This window comes from Amblyomma americanum, chromosome 2, assembly GCF_052857255.1.
Source record: "Amblyomma americanum isolate KBUSLIRL-KWMA chromosome 2, ASM5285725v1, whole genome shotgun sequence".
Lineage (NCBI taxonomy): Eukaryota > Metazoa > Arthropoda > Arachnida > Ixodida > Ixodidae > Amblyomma > Amblyomma americanum.
In genome coordinates, this window is record NC_135498.1 from 18,956,360 (window position 1) to 18,967,805 (window position 11,446).

Below are 11,446 nucleotides of genomic sequence, written 5' to 3' on the forward strand. Positions count from 1 at the left end.
GCCTGTCGAAGGGAGAACTGGGAATACATTTATTGTTACAGAAAAATCTTACGGTATATGAAAAATCGCGTTCATAAACGCTTTCCTTTTGAAAAAATGGGCCTGTCCGGAGTGGTCGCAGTGTGATCTGTGTGTGCCCCACCGGGTGTCCGCAGAGCATCGCCGCGGACCACTACACAGACGTGGACTACGACGCGGTGATCCGCAGCCTGACGCACCGCAGCAGCGCCCGGGTCGTGGTGGTGTTCGCCGACAAGGGTGCCGCGCGAAGCCTCATGCGCGCCGCGTGGCGGAGGCGGGCACGCTTCGTGTGGATCGGCTCGGACGCCTGGAGCGGCCTCGAGAGCGTCGCCCAGGGCCATGAGGAGGTGGTCGAGGGTGCCATCACTGTGTCCCCCATGGTGCAGCCGCTGCGAGGCTTCGAGAGCCACTTCCGCGAGCTGACGCCGGACAACAACGTACTCAATCCCTGGTTCCCCGAGTACTGGGAGGAGAAGTTCCAGTGCCGCCTGCCAGACTTCCAGGTATTCGAGACGCCAAGTGGCGGCGTTCGGCCCGTTTCGCGAAATTTGGCAAAAATGATGCGAGAGAGAGAGAGAGAGAGAGAAAGACGGAAAGGCAGGGAGGTTAACTAGGCAGCGCCCAGTATGCTACCCTACACGTGAGAAGGGGAACGGAGGGAGAGATAGGAAGGGGAGAGAACAAAGAGAGATGATCACTTTTGCACATGTCCGTTGGTCGTTACTTGCAGGGTACACAGGGCAAACACGGATAGTTCACAATCTTGCACTCAGTCCTTAGTCCTTCAAGAACTTGAAAAGTGTCTTCAAAGCTGTCCTCTGCGATGAAGGCTTACTGCAAGGACCCAGAATCTTGGCTTCAGTAAGGGGCCGAGGATCTAAACGGCGGAGTGTTGCAGCGAGGAGGGCACGCTCACGCTGAAACCGAGGGCAGTTACAAATAAGGTGTTCTATAGTTTCGTCGCACCCACACATCTCACACGCAGGAGAGTCTGCCATTGCGATTAAGTGGGAGTAGGCATTTGTGAACGCCACTCCCAGCCACAGACGACACAACAGCGTAGCATCGCAGCGGGAGAGGCCGGACGGAGGACTGAGTTGGAGTAAGGGGCCTAGGCGGTGCAGACGGCATGTGGAGTTGCTAGTAGAAGACCATGACGCTAAAAGCTCTCTTCGGCCAAGCATTCGCAGATGTCTTGCTGCGTCGGCTCTTGTCAACGGTATCTGGACAATGTTGGCACTGCCGTGATGCGAACTTTGTAGTGACACATCCACCTAGTTAGCCCTACCGGCATATGGGTGCATGGAGCTAGAAAGAGTGGGCTCTTCAAGCCGGAGACTGAAGTCGTTCTCTGAAGTGTCCTGTCTGCAACGTCACACAACTTTTGAACGAGGGTGTCTTCAAATTGTGAGAATTTTTACAGACTTGCAGGGATAGCGAAATGATTGACCTTTTACGGCGCCTTCACATACTCCCAGTCGCAGCCGCGCCAGAAATCAGCCCTACAGCATGCGACGGCTAAACTGTGCTCGACGTCAATCCGCAAGAGATCTCTGCATCAGTCTGCTGAGCCACACGATTTCAGTTCGATCCGGGCCGCGGCGGTCGAATTTCGATGGCAGCGAAATTCTAGAGGCCCGTGTACTCTGTGATGTCAGTTCACTTTAAAGAACCCCAGGTGGTCGAAATTTCTGGGGTCCTTCACTACGGCGTCCCTCATAGCCTGAGTCGCTTTGACGTTAAACCACCATAAACCAACCATTTTAGTGACAGAACTGGCCGCCAAAGAGAGCACCAAGAGCAGGCCTGTATTGCACTGTGTACCGCTCTTTCATATCGCCTCGACATCGCATCACCTCGCAGCCAACACGGAGCCCCCAACCAATCGTGTGTGCCGGCATATACCGCGCAGGAGACCCCGTTCAACGGCCAGTTCCGACTGTGGTGCCCCAGCAGCGGCCGCCGCCTCAAGCCGGGCTACCGCGGTCTCCAGTTCGTGCGCGACGCGGCCTACGCTTTTGCACACGCACTGCACGACATGCAGCGCGACCGGTGCGGCCCAGAGCACCAGGGTCCTTGCGACGCCATGAAGCGCGAGATGCAGGGCGACGCGCTCAAGCGCTACCTGGAGAAGGTCTCTTTCAAAGGTACACACTACCACCCTCCTCCTTGCAACTGTGCCCACACCAAACAGCGTCATTAGAGACCTTTAGCACAGTATGTGCCTCCACCATGGAGGAAAAAAAAAAACTAGGAGGGAGCATGACGTCACGCGCTCAGCCTCTGCAAGCCATCCTCCTCTGACGCCGCTGCCGAGGGCCCTTTTGCGCACTGTTATTAATTATTGTTTTTTGGGGAAAGGAAATGGCGCAGTATCTGTCTCATATATCGTTGGACACCTGAACCGCGCCGTAAGGGAAGGGATAAAGGAGGGAGTGAAAGAAGAAAGGAAGAATGAGGTGACGTAGTGGAGGGCTCCGGAATAATTTCGACCACCTGGGGATCTTTAACGTGCACTGACATCGCACAGCACACGGGCGCCTTAGCGTTTTTCCTCCATAAAAACGCAGCCGCCGCGGTCGGGTTCGAACCCGGGAACTCCGGATCAGTAGTCGAGCGCCCTAACAACTGAGCCACCGCGGCGGGTCCTTTTGCGCACTGACTCTTGGAAAATAGGCCCTCCACAGTCGCCAGACTGCCAACCAGCGCTTGGATTGTGGTGCTTTTTAGTCTGACACAACACTGCGAAAGGGCGAAAGCGAAACCTGGCTAAAAGCTACCGCTGCCCTGTCACGTGGGGGCCTATTTCCCGTGATGCTTTCCATTATATTTTTTATGACTAGGCTTCAAGGTTATGACGTCACGCTCCCTCCTAGGTTTTCTTTTTTTCCTCCATGGCCGCTACCGCTTACCGTAGACAGCGAGCTGTCACTGCGCATGCACGGATTACCTTGAGGACGCCAAGTGGCGACAAGATGGTTGCTGGCTCAAAAGCAGAGGTGACATGAGGTTGGAAGTGTGGGAAGACGTATTTAAAGAAAATGGCGAATTTTAATAACTTACAACACCGTTAAATAAAAATAAAGAAAAAAGCTGAGCATTGTGGCAACTGCCATCACCCCGTTTCAAAGGGTACGCTCCTACCTTCCATCCATTCATCCCACAGATGAGCACACAGAATGGCATTGGAATACAATTGCAATTCTTTCGTATTACTCGAACGTAAGTTTTCCAGTAAATTTTATTGCCATCGGCGCACGGGCAATTAAAATAAATATACGGCTGCAAGCAGGGACTCCGGAACTTTTCTTGAGTGCGGGGGCGGGGGGCACGACTTCGAGCTTATTTTGTTATTTATTTATTTCATACTCATTTGCATAATAACTTTTATATATTTTGTCAATGTTTAAAGGTTGATGCAAACTGTCACGTTGTGGTTACGGCACTCCAGCTGTCAGGAAGACGACGAAAAGGCTTCCAAAAGAAACTTTTTAAGAGGCTGACTCGCGCCCACTAAGAAGTGAGTGACTCGGCGGTGGCGATGGCCTCAAGCGTGCTCTGCGGTCATCGAACTGAATGCCTGCAGTTTTTGACCGCGCTCAAATTAAAGCGGACAAGGAACCTCCGAGATGAAGAACCAAAAGCAACTACTAGAATCTGGAAAAACTTTGGAAGCATGTGCACGTGGCCACGATAAATGGAGATAACTCAGGTAGCATCTCGCAATACAAAATAAAATGATAAAGCCACGTGCCGGCAGTTTTGAGTGCGAGCGAACGAACGGTGCAAAGATTCACGGCAATATAAAACGAATTAAAATGGGAAGCTTTACGCAGGAGGAGTGATCAAATCCATTAAAAGTTTGTGCATAGTCTGTTTAAATTCTGCTAATCATGATCATGCACACGGGTCAGACAGTCGACTTCTGTTGGGACATGACTGGTTTAGGTTACTCATATACTAAATACTTTAGAACTGGCTACGAAGCCAGCCCCATTGTGATTTGCATTAAAATGGTCCTAGAACTGAAGTGTTTAATTCAGTTGTCAGAAATCTGACCCAAGTGCAAGCAGTTGGAAACTTGGGGGGGGGGGGGGCGCTGCCCCTTCTGGAAAAATGTTGGGGGGCGTCCGCCTCCCTTGCCCCCCCCCCCCCCCCTTGTTTCGGGGTCCCTTGCTGCAAGCACTCCGTGAATTACGTGACGCACTCATCATGTGACGTGCATTCTTTGCACTGCACTCTTCATTGAGTCCACGTGTTCGCAGATGAAGGAGGCAAGACGTTCCGGTTCCTGCCGAGCGGAGACGCACCTCCGCGCTACAGCATCCTCAACTTCCAGCGCATGGACAACGACAGCGGCACCGACGGAGGCCGGCCCCGCTACGCTTGGCGACACGTGGGCAGCTACTCGCGTGAGTGGTCGATTCAGCGATGCCAAGAAATAAAGCGGATCTTTGTTATCTTGGCTACCTTCAGCGAAAACTGGGAACCACGGCCTGCTTAAGCTGCAGCAGTTCGCGCCTCCGCACAGCGGTAATCGAATAGGAACAGCGGTGCCTTGACAGCTAGCCCTGCGTTACGAGTTGAAAGATCTGGCATTTTGTCGGCAGCACTGAACCACAAGAAGAAGCCGATGTCGGTAACTTTGCTGCTCTTGAACTCGTGCGTGGGTGCTTATCACGTGTCTGGGTTTGTCTAATCGTCATCATCAGCCTGACTATGCCCACTACAGGGCAAAGGCCAAGAGGACCGGGGGTTTATGGGGGTTTAACGTCCCACAGCGACTCAGGCTATGCGGTACGCCGTAGTGAAGGGCTCCGGAAATTTCGACCACCCGGGGTTATTTAACGTGCACTGACATCGCACAGTATACACGGGTCTCTAGCATTTCGCCTCCATCGAAATGCGACCACCGCGGCCTGGATCGAACCCGCGTCTTTCGGGTCAGCAGCCGAGCGCCATAACCACTCCACCACGGCTGGGCGCCTATCACGTTTCTCTCTCTGCCATAGTTTGTCTCGTACGCAAGAGAAACGGCTTCAAGCAGTGTTCTCAGGAGTCTGGGTTGACAAGGAGCTCAGCTTAAACTGTATACTCCGAGCTGCAGGCTTGCTCTTCTGACAATTTTCATTCGTGAGGTTTAGGAAGCGCCTAGCGCACCCTCGAAACAAAGCGCCACGCATTTCTCAAAACAGTCACCCACAGTCCAGCCTCGATACACGTCTGTGCAGTTGGGGAAGACGGCGAGGCCAAGCTGGACCTGGACCTGGAAGCCCTCCGTTTCAAGGCGGACGAACCCCGGTTCCCGCACTCCTTCTGCAGCGCCCCGTGCCGCCGCGGACAGGCCAAGCTTCAGCTCGAAGGAGACACCTGCTGCTGGCTGTGCAGCAACTGCTCGCAGTATCAGGTATGCTCGCGTACACGTCACTGTGGTACCTCTCGACGATGTAAACATAGTCCACGTGACAAAACTTACCTATCCTATATAGCGTCGCACCACTGGCATGGCAGGATACACATTCACGTCCAGCGTATCGTTCAAGCTAATCACAAACTGGAATGGTATTCGACTCTCGTTTTTGAGTGCGCTGCCTGCATTGCGTCGCATGCAGCACAGAGTACTCGAAGGGCCGAGAATTTATACGCAGGAAGAGAGTCTGCACTATTTGGCCGCCAGTATAGTTACCTTCGCTAGTTTTTACGAACCGTGGCGTCGTAGGCAGAAGTCTGCAAGTGCACCAAGCAGGAGAAAATCGAAGTGGTGCCCTGCTCTAGCTCCAAGGCGTTTATCGCAAAGCGGGCACAGTACTTATTCTACCTGGTTGCGCTGTTTTCTCCCTGAAAGATCTGGCTGCGTGAGCGAGAATTCGGGCTTGGTCACCTTCCCAATCGTGATAAGTTCCTCGTCAGTTGCGGGGTAACACGAGGATTGACGTCCCAGATATTAAAAAGAAGTGGTAGGGTTTTAACGTCGTTAAACCGAGTAGACGCGTGAAAGCATGCATGTGGTCCTTCCTCGCCTCTTCTTTCTGGAATCTGCATGTGCACGCAACCGCATTTCTCGCTCATCTTCACACCCTCTCTCCACTCGGCGCAGCTGGCGCGACGTATTGACTAAAGCTGGCGCGAAGCTTCTCCGTACTTACCCGAGCTTAATCCCCCCACTGGCTGCAGCTTGCGCGTTGCTCCTCCGAACTAACCCGAGCTTACCAGAGTTTCTCCGAAGCTTCACACAAGATTCTTGGTAGGGTTTGACTCCGTTAAGCAGTGCTTTCGGACTAAAAGGTCCTCATACAGATATCGCCGCAAGACCCGGTCGACTCGATCCTCACTTCGAACTCCCGGTATACCCGTGCGTGCGCAGTACCTTGCGGACGAGTTCCACTGCCGCGACTGCCCCCTGGGGACTGTGCCGGACCCGGAGTCCAAGGCGCGCTGCCTGCCTCTGCCCGAAGAGTTCCTCAGCTACGGCGACCCGTGGGCCGTGGCCGCCCTGGCGGTCGCAGCGCTGGGCGCGGCGGCCGTCGTCTTCGTGGCGCTGGTGTTCCGCTCGTACGCCGACACCCCCGTGGTGAAGGCGTCGGGACGCGAGCTGAGCAGCCTGCTGCTCTTCGGACTGCTCATGTCGTACGCGCTGACGCCCGTCATCGTGGCCAAGCCGTCCGCGTGGAGCTGCGCACTGACGCGCTTCTTCCTGGGCCTCTGCTACTCCGTGTGCTACGCGGCGCTGCTCTGCAAGACCATTCGCACGGCGCGAATCTTCGGAGGAGGGCGCCGCAGGTCAGTCATGAAGGGTGCTGAATCCAACACCCACAAAAAAACCTCCTATATGGGCGTCTGTGGGAAAAGCTACGTCCAAGGCCTTTTATGAACGTCTATACGCACCCAAAGAGGTGCTAATTAGGTGCCAGTTATTAAAAAATCAGTCACTAAAGCTATACCTTTGGAACCTTTCTCAGCTCTGTATAGAAATATATATCTCCCTGAAACTACGGCAATAGATAGACATAGGAAAGGGTTATAGCTGCCTGGGCAAAAGTATACACAGATTGTCGAACATATCTGTGCATCTTCTTTAGCATGCAAGGTAGACGTAAGGACTGACGTGCAGCCAGTTAACACTGTGGGTTTAGACCTCGGCAAGTCTTCAAAGCTAAGGGAAACCCTAAAGGTTTTGGCAGCATTTTAAGTTAATTATCGCATCACGTTCTTCGGATTCCCCAGTCTCCGGCAAAAGTAACCAGTTCTCGAAATACCAAATAGAATTACTTTAAAACGTTAAAAACAGCAAACCGAAACTGGTTCTCCGGATGACGCAAAGATGACGTCAAAAACAATATATAAAAAGAGACGCATATGCGCGTTGAATGGCAGAAGCAGCGATGGATAACGACGACTCCTTTCGTAATATGTCCGAGACGACCTAATGCAAGCCTCAAAATTTGTTCTTCACGCGGGGAGCGGGCAGTAACGTGCGAATAAAGTTTGTGGCGTCGAAATGCAGTGTTGCCAGCCGAAATCGCCGGAACGAGGCCATGTAAATGGAAAACTGAGCAGGAATGTATGCCACACGGCTGCCAAACAGGGCGAAAATAACCTGGACGAGGAGGCAATAAAACCTACAGTAAACGTTTCATTAGAATTTCTACATTAGTACGTCATCGCTGCTGTGCTATGGCACCACAGCTGTGCTAAAACTCCCAATTATCAAGGCGTAGATCGCAGCAGCAGTAGACCCGCGGAGGCACTGGGTACAAACGACAAGACCACCGGTTTCCTTGATGTATAACTGTGAACAGCGGCCAAAAAGCACGCTGCGTAAATTATAGAACAGATGTCAGGAGGAACATAATGAACTTCAGCAACATACGTAACGCGGTTGTTACGGCAATGGAGGAAGGAAAATTTGAGTCAATTGAAGAGATGAGATCAGGAATTTGGCTGGCATTTAGCGGCCATGGCCGGCGCCGGGCAAAGCTAACGGAGATAAGTGAGAGAGAGGCACTGTTTGTTTGCCAGCGTCAAATGAAAGGTGATCATATTAGCTGGAACGCAAAACAAAATACAGAGGTGAATACCAAAATTGCAAGCATTCAGTCTTCCTTATCTAAGGTATTCACGTTTTGTTGTTCCCGTTTACTGTCTTTCTCGCGTATTATTTGAAGCCGATAGTACACCACTATCCTGCAGTGAACATAACCGGGGTGACAGCAACACCCCGGCCGGCTGCTCGGCTTTCTCTCCAATGAAACGCTCGGGGGAAAAAAAAATGTCAGCCAATCTCTGACTGAACAGCCGAGTCCTGCACACAACTGTCGGCCCAGCTTTTCGTTTCGCGAACGCAACAGTTAAACATCAATAAAGAAGTTGTCGCGCAAGTGTACAACGACCCCGAGATGTGTGGCGGCGAATGGGCTCGCCTCTCAAACCGCAGGCTTCGCTACACGAGTCCCCGGTCGCAGCTCCTGCTGGCGGGCCTGCTGGTCAGCGTTCAGGTCGCCCTGGCCACGGGCTGGCTGCTGCTAGAGCCGCCGTCCGTGGCGCACGTGTACCCCAACAGGGCGCGTAACGTGCTCGTCTGCCAGGGCTCGGACCGGCCCGCCTACCTTCTAGGCCTCGTGTACCCGTCGCTGCTCATCGGCATCTGCACCGTGTACGCCTTCAAGACGCGCAAGTGCCCCGAGGGCTTCAACGAAGCGCGCCACCTGGCGTTCGCAAACTACACCACCTGCGTCATCTGGCTCGCCTTCCTGCCGCTCTTTCTGCTCTCCGGATCGCCCACCATTCGCACGCTGGCGCTCAGCTTCCTACTCAGCCTCTCCGGCGCCGTCCAGACCGCTTGCCTCTTCGCGCCAAAGGTATACGTACTTCCGACGCCGCTGCTGCGATACGTATCGCGAATTCGAATATAGCCGAGCTCCGTGATAGCGGAATCGCCAGATAAAGCAAGAGAGATTTAGCATAACGGTGACATACTCTCACAGACGTATACTGGATGCCTCCTGCACATGCGCAAGGGCGAGGCCAGGCGGGACACTGCGTATGTGCAACTGGCGTCTGGTACAAGACTACTCTAGTATGTCTCCGCTATGCTAAATCTCAGCAATAACCTTCAACTCTGCGAGAATTTCGCAGCCACGAAAACTACAAGTTGTTGGCTTCCACTGCGATCACACAACGAATCTCTTCTGCACGATGTTACCGCAGCGTGTCAGGATAGCATGATTTCAAAGTCACAATACTACATATCACTTGCCGGTCATCGCCATCAGCGTCACCGACTTTGTTCCACTGAACTCCGCCCCGAGTGGGTACGTTTTCTTTAAAAGCTTCTAGGAACCTTATTTCCTCCTGTTTAGTTTAACCCTCCCCCCTATAGCGGCAACCTCGAAATGGCCAGTTTACATAAGGTTCGCACAAACAATGAGTGACAAACACAATTGTGACCATTTTTGATAATGTATGAACATGTTTCGCTGTTGGCAAAGATATATATATTGACACGGTGCATTCTTTGCGTTGTTCGCGAGCACACGTCTCCTCGAGGCAAGGAAGCTGAACAGCTGATGTTCAGCCGTTCGCCTCACCAAGCTCTGTGGTCCTGCGTCCTCTCTGCTCTTCTGGTCCTTCCTGGCTCCGTGACAATATATACATATATATGCACTATAGGACAATTGATATAATTTCTACTCCAGAAAACTACCGTTGTTTATGGATTTCGTCCAAACTGCACTGTGATGCCATGGCTGTTTGCAGTGCGTGCAGAACAAAAGAAAGTTCTTGTTCAGAGCTTTCACGGAGTAGAGATACCAAAGTTTCATTGCGTTTCCTCTCTTTTAATAACGATGCGCAGCACATTAGAAAACACACAGCTATGTGAACTGCACCAAGCGGAAAATAATTTATAACTGAATTTTTTCCCTCAGGCTGTTTCGGTTTCAACAGCCAAACAACGGCTGTTATGAAAAAGGCGTGTTAAGGTCATGTGAGGCATACAAAAACTGCAGTATGGTCACTGCTTTCTTCACTTTAATTCACACCGGCATTTACGCAAGCCTGTCCAAGAATTGGAATATTCTGGCAAAAAATTAATAAGCAGTGATTATATCACAGCTTTCACATGCCTCTTGTGATCTCATATTGTCCACGCCATCATAGCTGTCGTTCACCTTTTGAAAACGAAACCAGAATGACACGAGGGAAAATTCAATCAAATTTTTTAGCTGGCATAGGTGAATTCCACGTCATGAATCATATATACCATGGTCCAACGCATCAATTCAAAGAAAAAGACGTATTCAAAAATTTGGTGTGTCTACTCCAATGAGAAGAAAGACTGAGGACGAAGCAGAGAGACCTTGCAAGCCTGAATCTCTATCTGCAGTCCTAACGCTCAAACCACGACTGCAGTTACCATTTGGTAGCTGCAGTCACCGCCTGGCTGTTCCAAAGAAAGTGTCGCTATTGTGCTTTGAATAATAACGTTGAAATAGAAATAGCAGTGCCCATTGACTGACCAGCAGGTGCCGCAAGGCACCTTTCCTGCATTTGATTAACTGACCAATTCCGCCTTTGCGACAACACCGCGCGAAACAGGCGTCAATTCATTCCACATTGCACGGGTTAGCAGCAAAAGCTATGCATGTTTATATGCAGGTTTACATCGCACTGTGCAAGCCTGCCAAGAACACGCGCGAGGGCGTCATGAGCCACCACCATGGAGGACGGTGCGCTGCCGTCGGATGCGCCATGCACCCTCCGCTGGCGCTCAATAACCTGGCCAAGGCCGACAACCTCGACAATATGGCCGCCGAGGCTGCCGCCACCGCTGCCAAGCCGCACCGGGGACAGAGCAAGACCCTCTGATGCACGATCCCCCTGCTAACGAGCGCACCGTGCATTGAAGCAGCTGTATACGCACCAAAAACTTGAGTGCCACGCTTGTACGGCTTCGCTCCATTCACGTACAGCACAATCCACTGCGAATGTCCGGCGCCTGTGGACACAGGGCCTGCTTACCGCCTACTGCCCCTCCCCATCAATGTTACCGACCCCAATTTTTCGTGATCGCTTTCAAACATGGCCATCACTTGGTTTGCCTCCAGTCACATTACTTCAACTTTACAATGTCAAGTTGCATACTGCTCGTTAGTGTGGGTCAGAAGCCGATTCCCGACCACTGCAAGCCGAGAGCCAGGGTGACGTCTCTCATCTGCACCAAGCAGTTGTGCAAGTACTTTGGGCATGAACATAACACCATGTTCTGCACAGGCACTGTTTAGAAAGCACTAACAAACACCAACTGACCCAAATGGACCGCTGCCTACAGCTTCAGACTAAGTCTTTTTACCTCAGTGAACAGCTTATTTTGGCAGGTCTCAAAGGCTGTGCTTATGAAGCAGACACTCTGGTTCCGAGTTGCCTT

The 11,446-nt window shown here is 52.1% G+C and overlaps 1 protein-coding gene across 1 annotated transcript in view; it reads left to right on the top strand.

Annotated features, from left to right (window-relative positions):
- LOC144120721 (metabotropic glutamate receptor 2-like) overlaps positions 1-11,120 on the top strand; it is a 33,371-nt gene extending 22,251 nt beyond the window's left edge. Inside the window, exons 6-12 of the mRNA XM_077653377.1 lie at positions 156-524; positions 1,934-2,168; positions 4,287-4,433; positions 5,253-5,428; positions 6,386-6,801; positions 8,456-8,879; positions 10,678-11,120. Of these exons, the coding sequence (XP_077509503.1) occupies positions 156-524; positions 1,934-2,168; positions 4,287-4,433; positions 5,253-5,428; positions 6,386-6,801; positions 8,456-8,879; positions 10,678-10,887 (1,977 nt within the window). The 3' untranslated portion in view covers positions 10,888-11,120. The remainder of the gene's footprint in view (positions 1-155; positions 525-1,933; positions 2,169-4,286; positions 4,434-5,252; positions 5,429-6,385; positions 6,802-8,455; positions 8,880-10,677) is intronic.
- Positions 11,121-11,446: the final 326 nt, after the last annotated feature.